The sequence below is a fragment of the Perognathus longimembris genome, chromosome 11 (assembly GCF_023159225.1).
Source record: "Perognathus longimembris pacificus isolate PPM17 chromosome 11, ASM2315922v1, whole genome shotgun sequence".
NCBI lineage: Eukaryota > Metazoa > Chordata > Mammalia > Rodentia > Heteromyidae > Perognathus > Perognathus longimembris.
Genome location: NC_063171.1, coordinates 57,543,902 through 57,571,067, shown reverse-complemented (window position 1 = coordinate 57,571,067; position 27,166 = coordinate 57,543,902). Strand labels below are relative to the sequence as shown.

The 27,166-nt window shown below is 45.7% G+C and overlaps 1 protein-coding gene across 1 annotated transcript; it reads right to left on the bottom strand.

Annotated features, from left to right (window-relative positions):
* Positions 1–4,473: 4,473 nt before the first annotated feature.
* On the bottom strand, positions 4,474–26,528 carry Pm20d1 (peptidase M20 domain containing 1). The gene is made up of 13 exons (XM_048357059.1): positions 26,302–26,528; positions 25,503–25,589; positions 22,610–22,842; positions 22,124–22,210; positions 21,278–21,411; positions 20,929–21,048; positions 19,793–19,868; positions 19,286–19,347; positions 18,963–19,041; positions 16,461–16,532; positions 7,526–7,694; positions 6,050–6,149; positions 4,474–5,004 (listed from the first exon to the last, which is right to left on the bottom strand). The coding sequence occupies exons 1-13, from the start codon at positions 26,462–26,464 to the stop codon at positions 4,881–4,883; spliced, it is 1,506 nt and encodes a 501-aa protein (XP_048213016.1). The 5' UTR covers positions 26,465–26,528; the 3' UTR covers positions 4,474–4,880.
* Between the last annotated feature and the right edge of the window lie 638 nt (positions 26,529–27,166).

Genomic DNA, 27,166 nt, shown 5'->3' with positions numbered 1-27,166 from the left:
TCCACATCGGCAAGGAAGAAATCAAGTTATCCCTATTCGCAGACGACATGATCTTATATCTCAAGGACCCAAAAAACTCAGTACCCAAACTCCTACATCTAATAAACCAATTTGGCAAAGTAGCAGGATACAAAATCAATCCACAAAAGTCAGCAGCTTTTCTGTACACCAGCAATAGACAAACAGAAAAGGAAATTATGGAAACGATTCCATTTACAGTAGCCAAAAAAAGAATAAAGTACCTAGGGATCAACTTAACCAAGGACGTGACGGACCTATTCAATGAAAACTACAAAAATCTAATAAGGGAAATCAAAGAAGACACAAGGAGATGGAAAGACCTCCCATGCTCATGGGTAGGCAGAATCAATATAGTGAAAATGGCCATACTGCCCAAATTGTTATACAAATTCAATGCAATACCTATCAAAATCCCAGCCACATTCTTCACTGAAATAGAGAAACCAATCCATAAGTTCATATGGAACAGCAAAAAACCTAGAATAGCCAAAGCAATTCTAGGCAAAAAACATAGTGCAGGAGGTATCACCATACCAGACTTCAAGCTCTACTACAAGGCCATCATAACAAAAACAGCATGGTATTGGTATAAAAACAGATCGGAAGACCAGTGGATTAGAATTGAAGACCCAGAAATAAAACCGCACTCTTACAGCCAACTGATATTCGACAAAGGAGCTAAAGACATACAATGGAATAAACATAGCCTCTTCAACTACTGGTGCTGGGAGAACTGGGCAGCCATATGCAGAAAACTCAAAGTAGACCCAAGCCTATCACCATGCACCAAGATCAACTCAAAATGGATCAAGGACCTCAACATCAGACCTGAATCCTTGAAACTACTGAAGGACAGAGTAGGAAAGACACTAGAACTTATAGGCACAGGAAGGAACTTCCTGAATAGAGTCCCAGGCGCACAACAAATAGGGGAAAGACTCAACAAATGGGACTACTACAAATTAAAAAGTTTCTGCACAGCTAAGGTCATAGCCACCAAAATAGAAAGACAGCCAACGATATGGGAAAGGATATTTACCAGCACAGCAACAGACAAAGGCCTGATATCTGTCATCTACAGAGAACTCAAAAAACTAAGCCCCTCCAAGCCCAATAAACCTATTAGGAAATGGGCAAAAGAGCTAAAGAGAGACTTCACAAGAGAAGATATAAAAATGGCAAAGAAACACATGAGGAAATGCTCAACATCCCTGCTAGTAAAGGAAATGCAAATAAAAACAACCCTGAGATACCACCTCACCCCAGTTAGAATGGCCTATACTCTGAACTCAGGAAACAACAAATGCTGGAGGGGCTGTGGGGAAAGAGGAACCCTTCTCCATTGTTGGTGGGAGTGCAAATTAGTACAGCCACTTTGGAGAACAGTATGGAGGTTTCTCAAAAAGCTCAATATAGACCTACCCTATGACCCAGCCATACCACTCCTAGGCATCTATCCTAAACAGCAAAACCCAAGATATCAAAAGGACATTTGTACTTCCATGTTTATCGCAGCACAATTCACAATAGCCAAAATTTGGAAACAACCCAGATGCCCCTCCACAGATGAATGGATCCAAAAAATATGGTACTTATACACAATGGAATACTACATAGCGATTAGGAATGGTGAAATATTGTTATTTGCAGGGAAATGGTCAGAACTCGAACAAATAATGTTGAGTGAGACAAGCCTAGAACACAGAAAACAAAGGGGCATGATCTCCCTGATATATGACTGTTAACAAAGGGAGATGGAGAGACAGTAGAGACCAAGTCTGTGAACACTGTATATGTGCTTGATACATTGTATACTGCATATGGGTCTACCTGACCTAGACAAGGGATGGGAAAACAGGTTGTAAGATATCACAAGAAATGTACACAATGCCCTACTATGTAACTGCACCCTCTTTGCACAGCACCTTGTAAAAAAAAAAAAAATTTATGTTCAATTGATAATAAAAAAAATAAAATAAAATAAAATAAAAAAAAAAAGAAAAAAAAAAAAAAAAAAAAAAAAAAAAAAAAAAAAAAAAAAAGAAAGAATGAGTTAAATGTCACAGGTTTTTGGGGCAGGCAGCAGGGTGCTCCTGAAACAACACTAGACATGGAGTTTTTGGACCTGCATCTTAATTCTGCCCTTAAGAACCATGTCATCCTGGGTGAATGACTTTGCCAAGTCTGCGTTCTCTTCTTAACTTCAGATAGACTCTTCCCCTAACTTATGCATATAACTTTGGAGTCTCAGTTACCCTGTCTATAAAATAGAGAATGAGTGCTATGGCATAAGTCTCTTTTCTGTTTCCAAGAACAATACAGAGACTGAGAAAGTTATAAAGAAAGGTGTTTTGTTGTGGCTTACAGTTCTGGAGGGGCAGGTGGCGGCATTGGTTTGGCCTCTGGTAATGGCTTTGTCCCCAAATGGTATAGGTAATCAATCATATGGCAAGAGATAGGAACACATATATCTGTGTCTTCTGGTCTCTTTGAAATGGGGTGCTATGTGATGTTTTAATACATATACTGTGTAGTCTTTCAGTCAGGTTTAAACACACCTGTTTCCTCAAACTGTCTTTAAAAGGCACCAGTAAAGTCAATCATGGGGCATTACCTTACATTCTAATCCTAACCACCTTGCAAAGGCGCCACTTCTATAGACTATTGTTGGATTAAATTTCCAGCTTCTTAATTCCATTCACATATGTCTCTGGGGATTAAGTTTCCAACATGTGAATTCTGGAGACACACTGAGACCGTAGCTACTGCTGTAAGGATTAAATAAGATCTCTAAAGCCAGGCACTGGTGGCTCGCACCTGTAATCCTAGATACTAAGGAAGGCTGAGACCTGAGATTCACCATTCAAAACCAGACCTGGCAGGAAAGTATATGACACTCTTACCTCCAGTTAATCACCTAAAAGTCAGAAGTGAAGCTGTGATTCAAGTCGTAGGGCACAAATCTTGAGCAAAAAAGCCAGGCCTCGAGTTCAAGTCCTAGTGCCAGCATGTGTGCACGCACGCACGTGCCGCGCAAACACACACACATCTCTGATGGGAAGTAGATTCCCTCGGTAATTTAGAATCATGGAATCACATGAGTTTGAATGACAGATGGCAGCTAGCCAGGTAACCACTCAGGATTAATTCCTTCCCTGTAGGGAAAAAATGATAATATTTTCCTCACAGTGTTCTTGTGAAGACTGTATTGAGACAAGGTACATGAAGCTACTTTTTAGGGCTCTGCACAAATGTGAAGGATTATTATTGGTTTTTCAGCTTGCCCTCTAACAAAGGCTGAATAAGTCCTGAATTGGCCAAAAGGGAGGGCTAGGGAAGGAATGTGAATCTTAGTAGGAATAGCAAGAAAAGCTTGATTAATCCCCACACTGTGTTCCTAACACACGGACAATTAAGCCAGAGCTCTAAGGAACAGCTCACATCCAGAGGAGGGAGGTTCAGAACTGGGGAGTGAGAGGGGAGGACCCAGGGGTTATGAGAAGAGGGCAAGGGAACCCATTGCTATCAAACTCCAGGAAAGCATGGACAGTTCTTTCCTGATGAGTTAAAGAGCGAGAGCGAGCGAGCGAGAGAGAGAGAGAGAGAGAGAGAGAGAGAGAGAGAGAGAGAGAGAGAGAGAGAGAGCGCGTACCCTCTCCCTCTCACAGTTCCCTGTGTCTCCCTCTGTGACCCCAACTCCCTGGTGAGCCACAAAGCACAGCTCCTGGCCTTGAGCCAAGAAATGTTGCTTTCCAATGTCCCCCACCTGGCAGCTACTGAGCAGATTCAAATGTGCACAGGATTGGAGTGGAGGTGGGGAGGAGTCAGGAACTCTGCTGTTAGCAGTGGAGGCTAGTTTGCACCTCCTCAGACCCTGCCAGCCTGCAGCCTGTTCCTCCTTTGCCTACGTGCCCACGATCAGCCTAAACCGGGACATGATGCCGGGCCAGGGCTCTGCTGGTCCTGAGCTCCACGGGAGGCCAGGTGCTAAGTGTCCTTCCTTCTCCCCTTGGGAGCTCAGCCTGAAGGATGGGCTAGGGAAATGTTTCCAGAGATTAGTGCCTCCTGGGGTGAGACAGCAGCAGCAGGTGGCAGGTCTAGGGCCGGGGAGGGAGAGAAGCCCAGGGTACCCGTGGGAGCAGATTCTGCTCCAGGCTCGGACTCCAAAGGCCAAGTGGTCTGAGCTTACCCCATGACCCCTCAGGGTCATGACATCTCAGGGTGCTGTAAAGATGCTTTTATCTGGCCAACCGTGGAGTCAGTTGTGCAAGCAGTCCCATTTGATTAAGTCCTGCTCCAGCTGTGGAAGGAACTGGATCATGGGAGGAAAGGAGAGACAGATGGGGATGGTGAACTGAGCTTGGGGAAGGGAGGGGGGGGGCAGGAGAGGAGAGACAGGGGGATGGTGGGAAAGTGAATTCTAGAAAGACGCAATATATCTAGTCAGAGTGCTCAAAATTAATACTTCTATCAGGTACAACCTGGTAGAGAATTTTCCGACTTGCATTTTAAGCCAGGCCCGGAGGGAGGGGGAACAGTTAACTAACTAGCAACAGACACACAAGTGGACACTTTTTTAAGACAGGAGGGGCGAGAAGGTAGCTAATGGTAGTCAGTGAGGAGGATGCAGAAGATGGGAGGAAAAGAGAAGCCAAACTTTTGCTCATCTTCCTTCACTCCTGGTCTTGCTCTTGGGTGAGTGTAGGAATGGAGCCACACAGGTGAGCTGTGCGTACAATGTGGTTTTGACCAAAGTTTTCATTAATGCTTGCTTCTCCCCCATTTCCTCCCCGCCCTCCCTCCCTTGTTGGTTAGTCCTGGCTCAGGGATAGGCACTCCGAACTGCTGGCTCCTCCCTCTCACAGTTCATGCTGGTGAGGAACTGAGGTCTTGTACGTGTCAGCATTCTGGATCAACTCAAAGATGAATTTCACCTGGGTCTCATACGCCTGGACTGAGATTTTCTCGTTAAGTCCATGGATGCTGAGGGAAAGAGATGGACTTGGGGTCAGATGAAGGGCCAAGCGACATAGCACTGTGTCATTACAGAGCATCCTCCCTACCTCTCCCCACATATTAGGGTTCAAAATTTGCTAAGGAGCTCATGTCATAGTAGAACACATGAAAGTTAACACTAAGGGGATTTAGACTCCATAGCTCTTATGAGAATGGAAGGACAAGTTCACCTTTGACCTCATATTGTATATCTGCATTTCTTTTTCTTCTTCCTTCTTCCTTCCTTCCTTCCTCCTCCTCCTCCTCCTCCTCCTCCTCCTCCTCCTCCTCCTCCTCCTCCTCCTCCTCCTCTCTTCTTCTCCCTCTTCTCCATTTTCTCCCTTTTTGCCCTCCTCCCCCTCCTCTCCTTTTCCTTCTTCTTCTTTTTGGTGTGTTTGCATTGGGTTTGAATTTGGGGCCTGGATGCTGTCCCAGAGCTCTTTGGCTCAAAGCCAGTGCTCTACCACTTGAGCCATAGCTCCACTTCTGGCTTTTTGTGCTTAATTGGAGATAAGAGTCTCATGGACTTTTCCTACCCAGGTGGGCTTTGAACCTCAATCCTCAGATCTCAGCCTCCTGAGTAGCTAGGATTACAGATGTGAGCCACAGGTGCCTGGCATGTCTCCCCAATTTATAGGTAGAAGATGAGATTCTGAGGGTAAGCCACTCTTAAAGGGAGGAAAAGTACCCCAAGGATTAAAAAACAAACCAGAGTTTCATTATGTATCCTACTGCTTCCCCCTCCTGAGTGCTGGGATTACAAGCATGCATTGCCACCACACCAAAATAAAGGTCTTGTTTCCATCAAGTTTTCACCAATCGCCCGATCCTCTCTATCCTTTTTCAAAAGGGGAAATCCCTGCCAATTCTGGGAGGTAGCAAGGCTGGTGCTGGGGACACTAGGTTTCTACAAGGTCTCCATGGCCACACCCTGGCTTTTTGTCCTATTGTGTGGGAATATTGCCATGGCAGGAAGGGACTGGATCGGTGGATGGACTCTCTCCTGCCTGTTCCTCAAACCTGTTCCACTCACCTACGGAAGCCCTGAGGTTGCAGGTAGATGGGGTTGAACAGATAGACGCCGGTAGTGAGGTTGGTGTAGTGCCGGCTGTCTGTGTTCGCAATAGAAATACCTAGAAAGGGAAGATTAAGAGAAGGGCTTTATGTGGTAGAAGTGGGGTAGCTGGAAAATTAGAACCTTTGCTTACTATAGAGCAATGCACGGGCCCTTCTAGAGGCTAAGGCGACACTTGGGTTTTGTGGTACAAACTATCCTTTCTTAAAATCTTATGAAAGCCATAGTTTAGACAGGCACCAGTGGCTCATGTTTGTAATCTTATCTACTCGGGAAGCTGAGATCTGAGGATTAGAGTTTGAAGGCAGTCCAGTCAGAAAAGCCTATGGGACTTCTATCTCCATTTAAACATCAAAAAGCCAAAAGTGGAAGGGTGAACAAATGCTATCATGCTATCCAGTATACACCATGTAGAAAATGAACTATATTTGCACAGGATGGAAGGGGGAAACTGAAGGGGTGCAAAGGAAAGAGTAACATTGTCCAAAAAAAAAAAAAGAAGAAAGGTATTCATTGCGTGAGTTACGAAATGGTAACCCTTCTGTACATCTTAATAATAACAACAGAAGTATATTAAAATAAAAATCCGGAAGTGGAGCTATAGCTCAAGTGGTAGAGCACCAGCCCCTATAATTTCAGCCAGGAACATAGAATCTCTTCCCAAGAGCATTAGCTATCCCTTGAATGGTCCAAGCTGAATGTCCTCTCTTCATAATGACCAAGAAGGACAATATCGTCATTCAATTCCCATTACCTGAACCATTCACTATTTTAGGAACCATCAGTCTAGATATTCCTTCTTTGTTATCTGACTTTTATTCTGTATGGCCCTAGGTCAGGCTCCTTGGTGGCTAGGCTAAATCTTTGAGAGTGAGTCTAGCTGATTCTCTTTCAGCCTGATATTGTAGCTCCATTGTTAAGATAGATTTGGACGGTATGCTAGAAGGCTGAGAAAGGGGAGCAGAGAGGAGCTGCTGGGTTTGGACTGGTGACCGAGACAATTGGAGTTAAAGCAAATAGGATGGTCCTGGAGGCTTTTCTGTGCTGACTTGCCGGACTTTGCCGATAACCTGTTTACCCAGGTGTGACCCAGAACCAGAATCTAGATCTTGGTTCCTCCTCAATGGCTGCTCCAGAGGAGGTGTAGATTTCAAGTCCATTCCCCCTCTGTACCAAATGGGGACAGTCTCGGCTGGGCTGGGTTAAACAAGGACCCTGAGCTGATGGACCTAATTTATTGTTTCTGCTCCTTTCCTGTTTGCTTTCTCACTTCCACCCCGAGGGGAAAATATAGTTCCAGTCCCATGGGGAGGGGGGAGCAGCCAGCTGTTTCCAGGATGAACAGCTGGGGTGGGGGTGGGGCAGCAGATATTGGATAAGAAACTATCCCAGCCCTGGCCTCACTCCTCCAGCTACAGCTGATGAAGTCATTACCGGGGGCAACAATGTTGATTTCCGGGAAGATGGACTGTATGGTGTGGCGCAGCAGCTGGTAGCCAAAGGCCTGGTCATCGGAGGGGCTGGTGGGTGGGGGGTCAAAGGACCTCAACACGTGCAGCTGGACTCGGTCATCAGCCACAATGTTCTTGACCAGTTCTAGGACCTCCAGGGTAAAAGCAAAGGGGTTAGATTGCTTTCTTTCTTTCTTAAAATATAAATTTAATGATTAATTATCTATTTAGTTAGGGTACATTAGATATAGGGAGGGGATTTCATTGTTATGTTTCCATTCATGTTTATAATATATTCCAATCACTCTCACCCCCTCTAGTACTCTCTCTTCCCCTTGCTTTAGACTTCTTATTTATCTCTTATTTACTAACGTAGCATATGAATTGAAATAGTCCTGATTTGTCTCTTGCAATGCACAGTTATGGGTTCTGTAAATCCTGAGAGTTACAGAAAGGACTTATTGAAGTCTATGTATATTTATTTATTTTTAACATTGGGACCTCTATTTCAACTCCTAGGCTATAGGTAATGGAGTGCTAGGCCATCCCTGAAAGCAAGCTACAGCATGGCAGATTTTTCTTATGCCTATGAGCCAGATGGAGAACTGGATAATAAAATTTTGTGCCTTTCCTTTAGGTGGTTAGCCATGGGCTGGATGCAAGTATAACAAGACCTAGTAGAAAGGGAATCTCAGCCATCTTATGTCAAGAGGATCCTGTTCTACCCTGAAAGTCTCAGATAGAGGTCCATGTTCTTCCCTTTGCCTTCTCTGCCATTCTTGCTTCCTGTTTGTAACCAATTGCTCTGGAGCTGGGAAGATGAGCTCAGCATACACAAAAACTCAGGAGCAAGGGAGTACTTCTTTCTTTGCCTCCTTTCCTGAGGAAGGAACCTGAGGAAACTCATAGGAAATTCAGCCTTACAGAGAATCCAGCAAAATCCCAGGAAGGATGCAGACCAGACCCTGAGGATTTAGGTCATATGTGTGAATGGACCAGGAGGCTTTCAGTGGTCCTTCAAGGCCACTCAGACACTCAGAAAAGTCCAGCACAGTCTCAATCCATTTGATCAGTAGTTTTTATGAAACTGCCTCTGGGGCTGGGAATGTGGCTTAGTGGTACAGTGCTTGCCTAGAATGCATGAAGCCCTGGGCTCGATTCCTCAGCACCACATACACAGAAAAAGCTAGAAGTGGAATTGTGGCTCAAGAGGTAGAGTGATAGCCTTGAGCAAAAAGAAGCTCAGGGACAGTGCTCAGGCCCTGAATCCCAAGCCCCAGGACTGGCAAAACAAAACACAACACAACACAAACAACAAACAACTGCCTCTGAGCTGGGCACTGGTAGCTCATGCCTGTAATCCAAGCTACTCAGGAGGCTGAGATCTAAGGATTGCCTTTTGATGCCAGTTTGGGCAGGAAAGTCCATAAGACTCTTATTTCCAATCTACTTAAAAACAAAACAAAAACAAAAACAAAGAACCAGAAATAGAGCTGTGGCTTAAACGGTAGGGTCAGTGCCCAGGCCCTGAGTTCAAGCTCCAGGATCAGCCTCTGTCCTAGAAAGTGGGATGAGCCATATCTGGGGAATCACTTCAATGGGGTATCACTTTTAGGCCACATCCTATAGCAGCATGCCAGGAGTGGAATCCAGAGGAGAGCAAGGCTCCCCACTTCTAGTGCTAAAACTTCTATTTAAGTCATTGGGTAGGTAAAGCGCTTATCTCCACTAACAGCCAAGTTTTATTCTAGCACTTATAACCCAAATATTATAAGAAATCAGGGACTGGGGATATGGCTCAGTGTTAGAGCATTTGCCTTGCAATATGCAAGACCCTGAGCTTGATCGCCAGCATTGTAAAAAGTAAGAAGGATTAGGATTGGGGATAGTAGCTCAGTGGTAGAGTGCTTCCATAGTCTTGAATCTTTTTATGCAAGCTGGGCAAACAGTCGCACTACTATTTATTTACACCATGTTCCCAGTCCCTTTTCCTTTTTCTTTCTGAGGTCTGGTCTCAATTGTGTGGACTGGAGATCCCTCTGCCTCCACCTCCTGAGTAGCAGGGGTAGTAGACATGTGCTACCATGTCCAGCCTGCCTTGATACATTTTGACCTATTGAAAGTTTCTAAGCCTAAAGCTGGTGGCTCACAGATCACATATGTGATAATCTGTAATTGTAGCTACTCAGGAGGCTGAGATCTGTATGGATCCAGGCTTGAGGCCAGACAGAACAAGAAAGTCCCTGAGACTCTTATCTCCAGTTAACCAGCAAAACTCAAGTTGAGCTGTGGCTCAAGCGGTAGAGTTGCCAGCTTTGAGTGAAAAAGCTAAGGTATAGTGTTCAGTCTCTCAGTTCAAGCCCCAGGCCTGGCTTTTCTTTCTCTCTCTCTCTCTCTCTCTCTCTCTCTCTCTCTCTCTCTCTCTCTCTCTCTCTTCTTCTTTCTTTCTCTCTCTCTCTTTCTTTCTTTCTTTCTTTCTCTCTTTCTTTCTTGGGTTTGAACTCAGAGCCTGGGTGCTGTCCCTGAGCTCTTTTGCTCAAGGCTAGCACTTTACTACTTTGAGCCACAGGTCCCCTTCCAGTTTTTGAGGGGTTAATTGGAGAACAGAGTCTCATGGGAACTTTTTCTGCCCAGGCTGGCCTCAAACTGCAATCAATCTTCAGATCTCAACCTTCTAAGGAAGAGCACACAGCCAGAATTGGCTTTTTTATATTTTTAAAGAAATGTTTGTGGGCTGGGAATATGGTCTAGTGGTAAAGTGCTTGCCTCGTATACATGAAGTCCTGGGTTCAATTCCTCAGCACCACATATACAGAAAAGGCCAGAAGCGGCGCTGTGGCTCAAGTGGCTGAGTGCTAGCCTTGAGCAAAAAGAAGCCAGGGACAGTGCTCAGGCCCTGAGTTCAAGGTCCAGGACTGGCAAAAAAATAAAATAAAATAAAAAAGAAAGAAAGAAATGTTTCTAACTCTACTCTATATGAAGTAGAGTGGGATTGTGTCTAGTATCTGTTATCTCAAACTACCTCGAGGTTCTTACCGCTAGAAACCGAGGAAAATACAGAGATTGGATCCTTGCAGATCCCTACAGTAAGGGGCCAGGCTTCCCACCACTGCCAGGCCAGGTCCTGACTCAAGCGCATTTCTCTATCTCATTTCTGAATTCCTAGTACTGAGCACATGAAAAGATGTGAACCCATAAAAATGACAATAGGAGTTGTTTCATTAAGCAGCAAGCCCGGGATTATCTAGCCAGTACTGCTCGGCTGGGATCCACCTAACTGCATCAGGGTGATAGGTTGCTGCTTTCTGAGTACATACGAATGGGGAGCAGGAAAGCCAGGAAGAAGGTGTTCGTCTGAGATGGATGGCCTAGGGGTATGACATTTGAGCCAGAACTTGAAGGAAGGATATAAAACGGATGAAGGAGTAGGAAGAGAGATTCTGAGTAGGGGAGGGCATGCACAAAACCTGAGGTGTAATCCCAAACTTTGTGCCTTGGAAATCACTTCTAGCTGTGTGACTGTGGGTGGTGAGCTCCTTGCTTTCTCTGTGTCTCGCTTGCTCATCTATTAACATGTCCTGGGATTCTTCTCCATGTTTCTGATGTGTCTGGCATTATATTATAACCTGTGGGGTACACACAATATGAACAAAAAGGAGAGAGGTAAACAGTTGTAGGTTATAGATTACCTATATGAGCCACTGGATACCAGTGGCTTATACCTATAACCGTAGCTTCTCAAGAGGCTGAAAACCTCAACCGATTTGAAGCCAGTCTGGGCAGGAAAGCTCATGAGACTCTTATCACCAATTAGCCACCAAATAGCCAGAAGAAGAGCTGTGGCTCCAGTGGTAGAGTGCTAGCTTTGACTGAAAAAGTTAAGGGACAGTGTCTAGGCCTTGTACTGGTGAGCATGCATACACACATGTGCACTTGCACACACACACACACACACACGGGATGGGGGATGGTATATATTAAGTGACAGCCAGCCCTACGTATCCAGTGTGCTAACTAAAGAGATGTCTGATTTTTGTTTTGTTTTGCTTTTTTATTTTTATTTTTATTTTTTTTTGCCAGTTCTGGGGCTTGTACTCAGGGCCTGAGCCCTGTCCCTGGCTTCTTTTTGCTCAAGGCTAGCACTCTACCATTTGAGCCACAGCACCACTTCCAGCTTTTTCTGTTTATGTGGTGCTGAGGAATTGAACCCAGGGCTTCATGCATGCAAGGCAAGCACTCTACCGCTAAGCCATATTCCCAGCCCCGAACTGTCTGGTTTTTAAGAGTCCATTGTCCTTATCTTCAACAAATTTACATTCATGTGAGAGGAAAATATCTTTACATATAAAAGAGAACATCATACGGCTTTGGGAATGTGTCCAAAGGGCTAGAAATACAGAATTGTAAGATTAATATGCTCTAAAGTACCTTTGAGGTCTCTCTCACATTGATGAGGCCCTCCTCCTCCTCCCACCCTTGTGTCTCTGATTATTACATGGAAGAGAGTCACTCTGTTATAAGCCAATAAATATCAGCTAACATTGTTTTTTGTTAACATTTTTTTTGAGACAAGATTCACTATCTAGCCCAAGCTGGTCTTGGAACTTGAGATCATTTCCTGTCTCATTCTTCTGAGTGCTGAAATTACAGGTGTGCACCACCATGCCCAGCAATCAGTATTTATTGAGTGCTACGTGCAAGGCTCCTGACCCAAACACTTTCATATATTGACTCCAGTAATGGATACTACTATTCTTCACATTTTAATGTTCCCCCAATGGAACTCCTGTGACCTGGATCAGTATGGATTCTTCTTGGGTCTCAATGACCAGAAAAATCTCTGGCTTTCACTGACCTCTTTTATTTAACTCAGCCCACTTCCCCACCACCATCCTAAAATCACTGCCTCTAGCCAATAGATTATATAATACCAGCAGAATGGGAGTCAGGCCTCTGGTTCACTACTCTCCCAATGTCTACTTCACAGTAAGTAGACCTTGGTGGATGAATAAGTGAAGGAAAAAGTCTCTAATAATACCAAGACTGAGTCCTTGTAGCTACTAGGCTCTCCCTCCCAAGATGGCATGTTCCAATTCTTCCTTAGTGGAGACTCCCTGAATCCTCTCCCAATGGCCTTTTTGTCTACTCTTTTAGGCCCATTCAGGACAAACCTTCCTTCCCACACAGTAGCCTGTTCAATTTCTGAAGACATAGATTTCTCCCTCCCTCCTTCCCTCCCTCCCTTTTTTTTGTGTCAGTCATGGGGCTTGAACTCAGGGCCTGGGCACTGTCCCTGAGCTCTTTTGCTCAAGGCTATATAGTACTTTACCACTTTGAGCCACAGTGCCACTTCTGGTTTTTGAATCTCCTGGATTTTCCTGACTGGGCTGGCTTCAAACCACAATCCTTAGATCTCAGCCTCCTGAGTAGCCAGGATTACAGGTGTGAGCCGCCAGCACTTGGCAAGGCTCATATCCTTTATGGATAGATGCTGGAGCCTATCTAAATTTGGGAAACGAGAGGCCAATTGGAGATGGAGGAAGAGGCCTGCCTGTGTTCCTGCTGGATCCAGCGCGAGGATCTGAGCAGCCCTAAGGCTGCATGGCTGATGCATGGCACTCGAGAAAGCGGTAAGCAGCACCAAGGGGAACAACTAGTTTTTGCCTGTGGAGGTTTTCCATTGCTCACTGGGACAGGTGGGCAGGGTGGGGCTAGGGATGGCAGGAGTGTCACAAGATAGTCCAGGAGGGCAGGTCTATGTGGAGGGGAGTTGGGAAGCACTAGTGCCAAAGGACCTGGGGAGATGAAAGCCGTGGGTGGGTGGAAACAGCCCTTGGAAAGGGCATGGAGTTGGAATGAGGCTGGGAAAAACTGGTGGAAAGAGTCTCTGGGAGGGGAATCCAGTGACTTCCTGCCCCATGGGCCCACAGGGAGAGGACAAAGGTTGGCACCTGATGAAAAGCAGCAGAGCCATCAACCACTCCCTGATCCGCAGAGGAGGGTGCCTCCCTCCTGTGTAGGGACAGATGAAATCTCCATAGGAAGGGCTTTGGAGGAAGGACCACAAAAGTCTAAAGTGTGTCTTGCGATAAGATAATCTAGATCTAACCGTGTTAGATCTGCCTCTTGCTGTTGTATTCAGGAATATGCTGCCAATTGATAGCTGTTGGGTTGCTTTCTTGGTTAATTTTTGAAAGACTAGATTTACCTCCCCTGCTTTCAGTTCTGGGGATCGAACCCAAGCAAGGTCTCGTACATGCCAGGCAAGTATTATACCTCTGACCGACAACTTTAGCTCCAAGTTCATGTTTTGGAACTACTGGGGTTTGAACTCAGGACCTCTTGCTTGTTAGGCTGGTGCTACTTGAGACATACCTCCAGATTTTTTTTTTTCTGATTAATTCAAATTCAATTGTTTTTTCTTTTGCCAGTCCTGGGGCTTGAACTCAGGGCCTGAGCACTGTCCCTGGCTTCTTTTTGCTCAAGGCTAGCACTCTGCCACTTGAGCCACAGTGCCACTTCTGGCCTTTTTGTACATATGTGGTACTGAGGAATCGAACCTAGGGCTTCATATATATGAGGCAAGCACTCTTGCCACTAGGCCATATTCCCAGTCCCCTTTTTTTTTTCTGATTATTTGGCAGTGGAATCTAGCAAACAATTTTCTCCAGGTTGGTTTCCAACCACAATCCTCCAGATTGCAGCCTCCTGAGTGAGTAGCTAAGATAAAAAGCATGAGCCACTGTTGCCCAGCTTTGAATTCTTTGTAAATGTTTGAATACGCTGCGATTTCCTAGAGATGTCAAATGTGTGTAATTTCTGTTCACCCTTTAACATCTCTGTCTCAGCCTTGCCTAGCCAGAAGTCTGATTCATTGTTATATTCTCTAGTAAAATAAGATACACTTCCATCATGGCACTATGCTGAATCTCTAAGTTCCAATTATGTTACTAACACTATCTGTACCTCTATAATTTTCTATTAATATATTATAAGCTTCTCAAATATTTTTCAGGTGTCTTGCACATACCATGCAAGCACTCTATCACTATAATCCCAGACCAAGAGATATCTTGCGTGCGTGCGTGTGTGTGTGTGTGTGTGTGTGTGTGTGTGTGTGTGTGCATGCCAGTCCTGGAGCTTGAACTCAGGGCCTGAGCACCTGTCCCTGATATTTTATGCTCAAGGCTAGTGCTCTACCACTTGAGCCAGAGCTCCACTTCCTGTTTTTTAGTGGTGAGTTGGAGATAGGAGTCTTATGGATTTTCCTGCCTAAGTTGGCAGAATTCAGATTTAGCTTCCTGGGTACCTAGGATTATAGGCATGAGCCACTGGCAACCAGCCTCTTTAAAACAAAACAAAACAAAAACAACTAGGATCTCATTATGTCACCCAGGCTGGCCTTGAACTTTTGGGCTCAAATAATCCTTTTATCTCAGGCACTATGCCCTATGCCTTCTCAAACGTCTAAGTCATTCTCCTGAACTGGACATTACCCAGGATAAATACCTTGGAGCCATTCTCCCTTTTTCTCAATGCACAGTCTTATTACTCTCCCTTTTCTCCATCCCACGGAACCCTCTTGTCTGGCAAGTGAGCAGTCCTTTTTGCCCCATGACTCTGCTCTCAGTTCAGACCTTCATATGCAGTGACTGAGATGACACAATAGTCTTCTAATGGTCTCTGTTTACTCCAGCATGTTTTTAGTACTTCTACCAACATTACCTCTCTAACAGCAAGTCTGAATCTCATCTTGGCACTGTTTGAAGGCCTTTGAAAGTTCTCTCCTTTTAGATCAGAACCTGAAAAGTTCTCAGCATGGCATATAAGGCCTCTATCCCCAAGCTATAACTCATCTCCTGTCAGTTTTCATTTCCCATTACTTCCCAATTCACCCTATTGTTCAGCTGCAATGAGTATCTTACTTTGAGTACTGTCCTGAGCTCCTTGAGGCCTAGATCAAACTTTTAGTGGTTGGGAGAGACTTTATCCTCTAAGGCAGCATCAGTACCCTTACTACTATGGTAGTTTGTTCACCCTTTATTGTTCTAGTAGAGTTGTGGCTGGAAGCACAGATTCTGAAACATGGCCACCAACATGTCAGTCTCTTGTTATATGGTTTGTTGCTCTGTTATCCAGCAGAATGAGAATAATGCAGTTTCTACCTCATAGGATGGTGGTGAGGACTAAATGTGCATGTGTAGACTTTAAAACGGTTTTCAACATGCAACAAGATTCTATTTGCTATCAGTAGTTTTCATATTTGTTTCCCATCCCCAATACTTCAACTTCCTCTAGAGATCTCTGATCCTAGCCAAAGAGCTGATGCTTATAGGATGCCTTTGAAAAATGGAGGTTGAAGCTGGTCACCAGTGGCTCATACCTGTAATCCTAGCTACTCAGGAGGCTGAGATCTGAGGATCACTGTTCAAAGCTAGCATGGGGAGGAAAGTCTGTGAGACTCTTCTCTCCAATTAAAAAAAGTTAAAAGTGGAACTATGGCTCAACTGGTAGAGTGCTAGCCTGCTTAGGGACAGCACCCAGGAGCCCCTCTACTGGGGGAGAGAGAAGGGGAGACAGGAGGAGAGAGGGAGAGGGAGGGGGAGAGAGGGGGAGAGAGGGAGAGAGAAGGGGAGAGAGGGGGAGAGAGGGGGAGACAGAGAAAGAGAAAGAGGAGGAGGAAGAGGAGGAGGAGGAGGAGGAGGAGGAGGAGGAGGAGGAGGAGGAGGAGGAGGAGGAGAAGAAGAAGAAGAAGAAGAAGAAGAAGAAGAAGAAGAAGAAGAAGAAGAAGAAAAAGAAAAGAAAAATAGAGGTTGAAAAAGGGAGAGACCAGCTCAGCCCTAAGAATGGAGCTACACCTAGGTCCTGATGGCTCTGGCTCCTTGATAGAATGTGTTATATGAAAACAAGGCACATACCTCATGGACTGTCTGTGCAGGGTGGATCCGGAAGTTGATTGTTGCCTGAGCCATGGAGGGGATGACGTTCACCTAGGGAGAGAATCACAAACCTTACCTGAGCCCCCTCAAGTCTTCCGCAGCTGACCCCTACCCAGGAAACACCAATTGCCTCCATCAGTGACAGAGGAAGCTGTTTTGATTTGAGGATCCAGGGCTTAATTTTTAGTCTGCCTTTGTTTTCTCTGAGCCCTTGCTATGTAGTTACATTCAGAATTAGAGGTTAGGTCTTTGTGCTTCTTGATCCTAGAGGGGTCATAGGAATTGCATAGCAAGGTGCTTTCTCTGTTTTGGTCTGCAGTGCTATCAGTAGCCTTCTGGGTGCCCTTTTCCAGGACATTTTGGATATTTTTCTTTTTTGGGGGTGTGTGTGTGTGTGTGTGTGTGTGTTTACTGGTAAAGGGGCTTGAACTCAAGCCTCAGGTGCTATGCCTTAACTTTCACTCAAGGCTGGCACTCTACTATGATCCATACCTTCATGTTCAGCTTTTTGGTGGTTAAATGGAGATCAGAGTCTCACAGACTTTCCTGCCTGGGCTGGCTTTGAATAGTGATCCTCAAATCTCAGCTTCCAAAGTAGCTAGGATTACAGCTGTGAGCCACTGGCACCCAGTTTAGCTGTGTGATTTTGATAAGTGTTTCTTCTTTGAGCCTCTGTTTCCTCAAGTGGCAGTTGGGACAATGCTATTCATAGGACTCTTAGGAGGGCCAAATAGAGTGACAAATGTGGAAGCCTGCTCAGGGAGAAAACCCCCACTCTGATGCAAGGGCACATACTACTCAATTGGCGAGCAGTACAGGCAGCTGCTCAGGTCACACACTGAACACACTAGTTAGCTATGGCAGGAATTCATTCGCAGGCACCATTCACTTCTATCCAACTTGGGCTTCAGATTACCAGAGCTCTTCAAGGTCACATTGTCTCCCAGGCAGATGGCACCCCCAAGGGCACTTCCTAAAATTGTACTGGTACTACTGATGGTTATAGGAATTGTCTAAGTTCCAAGATTTCAGAAAGCCCATGCCTCTGTGTGGTTAGGCTTGGTCCTCTGATGTCCCTTAGAAGCCAATCCAACTAGACACGGACCAATTTACAAAAAGGTCGTTTTGGGAATAGTTGTTTTCTTCAAGGTATTGATTCACCTGAACTTCTGTAGAAAAGTAAACCTCATATAAAGATTATGTTTTTTTTTTTTTTTTGCCAGTCCTGGGCTTGAACTCAGGGCCTGAGCACTGTCCCTGGCTTCTTTTTGCTCAAGGCTAGCACTCTGCCACTTGAGCCACAGCGCCACTTCTGGCCATTTTCTATATATGTGGTGCTGGGGAATTGAACCCAGGGCTTCATGTATACGAGGCAAGCACTCTTGCCACTAGGCCATATTCCCAGCCCAAGATTATGTTTTCTAAGGCCATCTAATGTTTAGTAGATTTTGGGAAAAGATAGTGTGTAAGTTTTAAGTGATATTACAGCTATTGGATTTTATAAATACAAGAAAGCTTCTCTTTATTTAGCATTATATCAGGAGAAAATATATTAATTAAATTAGGTGGATAATTTTGTTGTTATTGTTGTTGATTGTGGGCTTGAACTCTGGGCTTCTTGGGTGCTGTCCCTGAGCTCTTCAGCTCAAGGCTAGCACTTTACCACTTGAGCCACAGTGCCACTTCTGGTTTCCTGGTAGTTAATTGGAGACAAGTGTCTCACAGACCTTGCTGCCAGGGCTGGCTTTGAACTGGAATCCTCAGATCTCAGCCTCCCGAGTAGCTAGGATTACAGGTGTGAACCACCAGCACCCGGCTTTGGAAAAAATCTTTTAAAACATGAGACTGCGTTTCTTTTTCAGTACTTGAATTTTGAACTCAGCGCCTCAAGTTCACACAACTTCCTTGCTTAGTTCGTGCCTCCAGCCTGGTCTTTTTCTAATTATTTTGAAGATGGAATCTTTTGGCCTTTTCAGCCCAGGGTTGGCTTCAAACTTGTGTTCCTCTGGATCCCAACCTCCTGAGAAGCTAGGATGACAGGCGTGAGCCTGACATTGAGAATGATTTTTAAAAAATCTCTAATGGTAGAAAGGTTAGAAACCTTTAGTCTACATGATCAGAGTGATAAATGACTATTATCCATGTTGAATTTTAGCCAGAGCACAGATCCCAAGATCCAACTTGCAAATAACTGCTCTTCACATGAGTCAGAGTGGTTGTTCTGAGGGGAGTTCCTCTCAAGTTCACTGGATACTCACCACCGAATGCACATAGAGAAAATGTGGCCAGTGATTTCAGAGGGCTCATAGACCTTGGCTAGACCTCTTGGCTCTTGAGAACAGAGGACAATCACAGAGGACAGCATTGATATATATTATTCAAACTATAGCCAGAAACAGAGGATAGATAGTCAAGGTATGGAGGAGGAAGTGGGCAGCGAGCAGAGGGTACATGGGACAACCTTGACTCCGGTAATCTTACCTTGATCCCTGCATTGAACATGGTGAGTGCTGTAGTGGTCCTGACCAAAGCATTGGTTACATCATTTCTCTCCAGGAGCCTAAAGCAAAGGACTAAGGTCAAATGGTAGGAAGAATTAGCTAATGGGGAGAAAGAAAGGGTTGGAAGCTCACCCACTTTTCTAAAGCGTAGAGATCTTTAAGACTGTGAGAGGTAGCCTATATATGTATTATATGTAGCATGTATGGATGAAGGATGATTAGTCAGGCCCAGGCAGGTCAAGGAGAGGGACTGGGTGGTCCGTAGGATTGGGGTGGGGGATTTGGAGGAAGATAATACTTTACCTGCCTACAAGGGGTCGAAATAGCCACAGGTTGTTCAAGACCATATTGGTAGGAAAGGGAAACTGAAAGGGAAAGAACAAGGTTAACAGGATCAGAGGGACTGGCCCAACCTGTGGCTGTGGCTGGGGCTGGGGCCTGAGTCTCTCTATTCCAGGCTTGCTTTGGGGCCTTAAGTGGACAGTTCAGTTGGCTAAGGCTTAGCTGAAGGGTGAGGGAGTTTCTGCTTGGATGGGCATTCAGCTGATTGGTTAGAACAAACACTCAGCGGTCCAAAGGATGAGTTGGAACCAGCTTCTAGACCAGATGTGTTGGGTCGTAGATACGCCCAGAAGCCCCAGGGAACAAGCCAGGTCTCTTAAGATCAGGCTCAGCTGTTTCGTGGGAGTAGATAAGCATGGCAGAACATTGGTCAGCACTAATGTCATTTCCTTACTCCAAAGGTCTTTCTCTGCCACCCCATGATTCATCTTCCAAGCTAGTGGGAAGGAAGTAATTTTCCTCCCATACCTCATTCGCCAGTTGCTTTAGTGTCATCTTCAATGGCCCACTTCCAAACATGTTTGGCATGGGTGTCTTCTCCAGTCTGGAAGAGAAACAGAGTTTTGAGGAGCTAGCCACTCCAGCCCAAGATCAGAGGCCCAAAGAGGAGGAGGGAGACAGGTGGAAGTTTTCACAAGCCCGATCAGGAGGTCTGCCGTTCGTCTCCACTAGTCCAGCCTTTGTGAAGAGCTGAAAGCACCGTCAGGACCCCTTTTCCTCTATGGCACCAGCAGGAGCTTTCCCTTTCTACCAAGTCCAAATTGGGTTCCCTGCTCCCCGCCCCCGCCCCCCACAACGCTGCTGCTCTCCTATATCGCGTGCATCCACATCATGGCAGAACTGTTTGTCTCTGCCAACTGTGCCCCTTTGGGTCACCGTATCCGCCATTGTTACTGTCTTGTCTGTCCCCTAGAGCGGAGCCTTGTCTATGGTTGCTATCCATTTAATATTTTTTCTTGTACTCCCCCCCCCCCTGCCCTTTTTTTTTCTTGTGCCAGCCCTGGGACTTGCACTCCAATCTCTAAACTTTTTCATTCAAGGCTGGCTCTCTTCCACTTGGGCTACACTTCCACTTCTGGCTTATGGGTGGTTAATCAGAGATAAGGCTCTCACAGACTCTCCTGCCTGGGCTGGCCTTAAACCACAGTCCTTACATCTCAGCCCCGTGAGTAGCTAGGATGACAGGCCTGAGCCTCTGGTGCCCAGCTTCTTCCTGCTTTTCTAAGCAAGTGAGTGCGGCTCTTGCAGACCCTACTGTCCTCACCTACAGCCGGCAGCCTTTATTTACCTTGTCCTCCTGCCAGAGCAGGCAGAGAATTTAGATAGCTCTACTAGTCATTGCCAGCTTGTGATTTCTAACTGTTTAGCTGGACTCTGAACTACCTTAGCTCCCTGACCTAGCTTTTGTGGGCTGGTCTCTGCTCATCCCGGGGAAATACTTATCAATCTGATCCCAGCCCTTGTCTAGGTGCTAATGGCTCCTATAGTCTTATACCGTGGCTTCCCATCTCAGTATCAGGGCAGGAGGCTTAGTATCAATGTCAGAGTGGGAAAGTGCTAGGTCTGCCATCTGAATCAAGAGCATGGGGCCAGGAGCTGCTTACCGGCTCACAGCAGCGGATAGGATGCCAATGCTTGTCTCCTTCGGAGGAGCTGAAGAGTGGCCTGGAGTCATATTTACTTTCAGCAGGAGGTCAACTGCACCCTTCTCTGAGACCGAAACCCTATAGAAGAGAATCACAGATGGCCCTCCTGAGCTATCCCAGAGGACCACAGGGCCATGGACAGGTAGTCCGATGAGCAAGAAGGGGAAGCCCGTGTAGTGTGAGGATCAGGGCAACTAAGGGTTAAGAAGCAAAGGATGGTGTCTCAGCAAGATTTCCAGGTACTAGTAGTCATCTCAAATGGGGTGAGACTCCCCTTCCAAGATGGAGGGTGGGGTGCTTTACTCACATGGCAAAAGGCTTCTTGAGGCTAGGAATAAAACCATCCAAGATGAAGCTGCCCTCATCCACAAGGAAGGCTAGCTTGACACCCCTGGTCTGCAGCAGCGCTGAAATCTTCAGAGCTCCATTCAACCCTGACACCTGCAGAGATCACATTCAGAACCATCATCTTCCTTAGTCAGAGCCAGCTCGAGGATAGCTAACGGACACTCATTTGGCTTAGCCTAGAGCTCTAGAACCTTCTTTCTTAGTCTTCTTCCTTTGGAGGTGGACAAGGCCTGAGACAATTCTCCTTTCTAGCATCTTTCACAAATAAAGAAACTGGGACTCACAGTGTGAAGTGATTTGCCTAGGTTCAAAACCAATAGCATTACTGGAAATGAAACAGATGTTTCCCAGGAGAAGTTGACAGCCTACCTCAGACATTACCAGGGAGCTGAATATTAACTATTCACACCTATGGCACAGGACCGGGAATCTGAATGTGTGTGTCGGGGGGGGGGGGGTCTGGTACTAGAGCTTGAACTCAAGATCTTCAGTTCTCACTTGGCTATTTTGCTGGTTAACTGGAAATAAGAGTCTCACAGATTTGTCTACCTGGGCTGGCATTGAACCACCACTGTCAGATCTTAGCCTCCTGAGTTGCAAGGATTATAGCCGTGAGCCACTGGTGTACGGCTTAGAAATCTGGATTTTGGTCACAGTCTGCAGACAGTTTTGGCACACAAACACTTGGAGAAGTTGGCAAACAATCACACCATTATCATGGAGACCCTGAAGCTGGGGATCACACTCAATTAGGGTGAAGCCCCCCACACCCACCAGAAATAGCTATTTGGTGAGGCAACTCTACCTCCTCATCATGGCCCAGAGAAATGAAGAAAGATCTCTGTGGGATGTAGTTTCTGATGAGCAGGAGCTCCAAGGCCTGCAGGATTGCCTAGAGGTACAAAAGAACAATGGAAGTGGAGGAAGGCTTAGAATCCAAGCAGAGAAGCAGAAACATTCAGCTGTGTTGGATGTGTCATCAGGGCTGGTGAAAATGGGACTTGACAGACTCTTCAAGGAGAGTAAGTGGTTCAAGGGACCAGTGGCTCAGGGAGTTAGCTCTGTATTCAACTTTGGTCACCTGGAGAAGAACAAATGTCAGGGCTGAATTGTCTACTCCAATCTCTATATAAGGTCTAGAAAAGGGAAGTGACAAACAGATGGCTGGGACCCAGGTTTTCTGGAGCCAAGATTCTTTCAACCGGAGCCTCCTTCCTCCCAGAGGCCAGCCAAGTGCTCCCATTCTGGAAGATTCCTCGGGCCCCAAGGCAGAGGAATCAGCATTACAGACCATCACAGAGTTCTTGTTGTCCAGTGTGCCCCGTCCATGGATGAAGCCATCGCGTTCCAGCCCAGAGAATGGGGGCACCTCCCAGCCTTCTTCAGGGGCAGGCACCACGTCAAAGTGAGCCAACAGCATGTAGGGCTGCAAGCTGGGGTCTGAGCCCTGTACAGTGAGCAGGTGGCTGTACTGTCCCACGACTTCATGCTGGACAAAGCCGGTGCTGAACACTGTAGGAAAGACTAGAGGCAAAGGGATAAAAAAGCAGGAGAGGAGGCCAGGCTTTCCATCGTTTCCTGCTCCTTACTTTTTTTTTTTTTTTTTTTAAGTTCACATGCATTGTCCTTTAGAAAGCTTGTGGAAAAGAGCCAGGCTGGATTCTGCAGATCCTGTTCATTCTCTCACATTCTTTTTCCGCATATTTGAAACTGCTGTGTAATGACATGTAAAGATGCCCATTGATAAGGTGTTCAGTCTCCCAAGGCCTGTCTCACTTTGACCTGTATACTATCAAATGGAGGAATCTTTGCAGATGAGGGCTATATTACTTTTGGGTATAGTAGTTTGCAATATCTAAGTTACTCAGGATCAAATCTAACCCTTATATTTAAATATTACTGCCAGACATAGTGGAACATGCCTGTAATCTTAGCACTCAGTAGGTTGAGACAGGAGGATAAAGAGTTTTAAGGCTAGCCTGGGCTATATAGCAAGATTCTGCTCCCCTCTCCCCCCAAAAGAAATCAAAGCTGAGTGTAGTGGTTCACACCTGTAATCCTTGCTACTGAGAAAGCTGAGTTCCTGAGTATTGTGGCTTGAGGAAAGCTCTGGCAAAAGTGTGTGAGACTCCACTCAATCAATAAAAGTCATGCATGTAATGGTCACCCCAGTTACATGGGAGGCATGAATAGGAGGACTGAGGTCCAGGCTGCATAAACATAAGACCCTATTTTAAAAACCATGACAGCAAAAAGAGCTGTGGTTTATGGTTCAAGTGGTAGGAAGCCTGCTTCGCAAGTATGAGGTCCTACGTTCAAAATCTCGGTACTATAAAAAAAATTCAAAGCGGTTTTTGTTTTAATCAATTAGCATACCTACTTATTATATTTCATGGGGATAAAGTTTACTCTGTCTGGCACAAGGCCACTGTACTGCAAACAGGGGTGGATGTTCATGGGGTTGGTTATTCAGATCACAGGAAGGCTTTTGTTTTTTTTATCTTCTGTGCTGGTCAGGATCTAGATGCTATCTCTGAACTTCTTTTGCTCAAGGCTGGTGCATTACCACCTAAACCACAGCTCTAATTCTCATTTTTGGTAGTTTAATGGAGATAAGAGTCTCACAGACTTTCCTTCCCTGGACTGGCTTTGAACCACAATCCTCAGATCTCAGATTCTTGAGTAGTTAGGATTACAGGCATGAGCCACTGGAGCCTGGCTACAGGTAGGCTTTAATACAGGTAGGCTTTAATACAGGTGACCTTAGATACACAGAAAGAACTGAAAGATTTCCCTTTGGGCTTTGTTGGACTATTCCATGTATACCTCTATGGATAACTGAAAACAGAGTTGAAGAACTATGTTTTTGTTTTGCCAGTCCTGGAGCTTGAACTCAGGGCCTGAGCAGTGTCCCTGGCTTCTTTTTGCTCAAGGCTAGCACTCGACCACTTGAGCCGCAGCACCATATTTGGCTTTTTCTGTATATGTGGTACTGAGGAATCAAACCCAGGGCTTCATGTATGCTAGGCAAGCACACTACCACTAGGCCACATTCCTAGCCCAACAATGTGTTTTTATCTTGCTTTTCACCTTATTTAGTTTACTGTACATCTATTCTTCTATTCAGCCTGTCCTTCCAGGACTAGATCCATTTGTCCCAGGGTGTTAGAGAAAGGGTTACATGCTGCTCCTCTGTCAGTTTTTCCTACCTCTTATTCATTTGGAGGAGCTGTTGTTGTGTGATGTGGGAGGGGAGTCTCCTGAGGCTACATGAGGTTGGGCAAGGGAATTCCAAGACTACTTTTCTCTTCTGATTCATCCTTCCTACCTCTGTGTTCCATGATAGGGAAATGAAGGGAGAGGATTGCTGTGATAGCTCTCTCCCTCTCTTTCCTTCCTTCATTCTTTTTTTAAATACAGATCCTGGGGCTTAAACTCAGGCCTGGGCTCTGTCCCTGAGCTTTTGTGCTCAAGGCTAGTGCCCTACCACTTGAACCACAGGTCCACTTCTGGCATTTTGGTGGTTAACGGAGAATGAGTCTCATGGATTTTCCCATCCAGGCTGGCTGCAAACCTCAACCATCCAATCTCAGATTCCTGAGTAGCTGGGATTATAGGCGTGAGCCACAGGTGCCCAACCTCAGGAGCTTTTTTCATAGGAATATAAACATCAGCATCAGCTAAGATCTTATGCTAGATGGTCCTTGGCAGAAAAAGTTTTTTTTTCCCTATACAGTACCTGGACTTAGAAATGTGATGGTAATGAACCTGGGTGGGCCTCAGCAGTTATTAGAAGGCAGGTATAGTATACAGGTGTGAGTGTCTGGGGTGTATGGGTGGGGTATAGAGGCATAGTTCTAGATACTTGTCCAGAAGGAATTTCTGGTTCTACCTGTTCATTACGTAATATCTAATATATAACAGGTAGTTAGGGGAAATGTGAATGTTCAAGCTCCAACTCAACAGCAATGTGGCTTAGTATTTCAAAGGGCAAATCTATAGTCCATTCTCTGCCTCCACTCTTGGATTCTCCCTATTATACCTCTTTACTGTTTACAAACTCAGATCATTAGGAGTTCCACTGTCTTCTGATCAGTGACAAAATTCACTTGTTTATCCCCCTGTAGAAGAACCATGTCTCCACTGCCATCTCTACCATCCCTCAACCACTGTTTGTAGCTCACCTTTGCGAAGGTATACTCCAAACTCAGCCAGGGCTGTAGTGTTGGATTCCTCATGGCTAAAAGACACTGTCGGAATCTGGATGGCACCTGTCAGAGTTTAACAGACAGAGATGGGAGATTAAAGATGGTACAGAATTGAGTATTTCTAATAAAAAAAATCTAAAATTCTACTCAGGCATAGGTTCCTGAGATAGGAAGATCATGGGTTTCTTGCTAAAATGGGCCACAGAGCAAGTTAGAGACCAGACCTTGCCTCAAAAATTAGAGCCACAAACAGACAACAACAACTATGAAGAGACGGCTCCCCAACAATTTCTTCATTCCTTGCATGGGTGGGGAGGAATATTTTACCAATGGGTTGTATAAGGCCTGTGAAATCGTTCTGTTTGGTCCTATTAAGAACTATAGCTAAGACTTGAAATTCAACAAATCGAGGAGTTTTGTTGTTGTTGTTGTTGTTGTGTGTTTAAGATTCATAAATCGAGGCCTGAGAACGATGTCATAAATATCCTAATGAGCCTTGGCAGATAAGTAATCTCCTCCTCCCCACCCCAGGCTCGGTCCACCCTCAACCCAGGGGCTGGCTTTTGGTCCCAGCCTCTGCCTGCATGCGCGCATCTATGCTGACCCGGTCTCTGGATCCACTATTCATGAAAGGGAAAACTCTGGAGCTGAGCCCACTGGCGAGGCCGCATCTCATTCTCCAGCAGGATCTAGAACTCCGCAGAAACGCTCCTCTGTCCGTGGAAACAGGTGCAGCAGATGAACGCGCGCAGGTGAGCTCAGGACCCAAGTTCACCTTTGAACGCCTCTTTCATCCCAACGCGCTCCTCTTCGCTGAACTGAGCAGGGATTCGCGGGGTGCCTCGAAGCTCCCCGACCTTCTGGCCATCGGATCTGGAGACGCAGGCAAAAATGCCAAGCAGCGCAGCCGCCAAGGCCAGCACGCCGCCCCGAGCCATGCTTGTCCCGAGTTGCAGCTATCTGCCGGCCGCTGGTTTTGGACCTGGCTGCTCTAGTTCCCTCCACCTGCCTTAGTCCCACCCCGCTCCCACACCTGACCAGTCACGCCTGGCTCGGAATGCTGGCCAACCAATCAACGGGACGACCACGCCCCCCGATGCCGCATGGCCTTTTGGGGGTTGTAGTTTATTACCCTGTAACAGGCCTGTGTCTAACCTCAGGGTTTGACCTAATCCCCTTTGATCTGCTTTGAGACGCTAGTAAACTCCTGGCTCTTTGAGAACAAATTCAATTAAAGGGAAACGGAGAGAAGGGCAAATAAAACGAGCAGAGATAATCAGAGTTAATCTGTTTCAGAAATTCTAGTATTGACTAGTATCTAAGGCCAAAGAACTTTACGCTAAAGTTGAGTGCAGAAGACTCACAGCTGTAATTTTAGCTACTCAGAAGGCTGAGATCTGAACATCATAGTTCAAAGCTAGCCTAGGCAGAAAAGCCAGTACAACTCTTAACACTAATCAACTAGCAAAAAGCTGGAAATAATAGAGCTGTGGCTCACGTGGTAGAGAGCCAGACTTGAGTAAAAAAGTGTGTGTGTGTGTGTGTGTGTGTGTGCACTCACCTCTTATCCTAAAATGGTTAAAAAATAATGTAGATCCATAGAAGGAAAAAGAGAAAAAAAAAGAAGTAAATAATGAAGT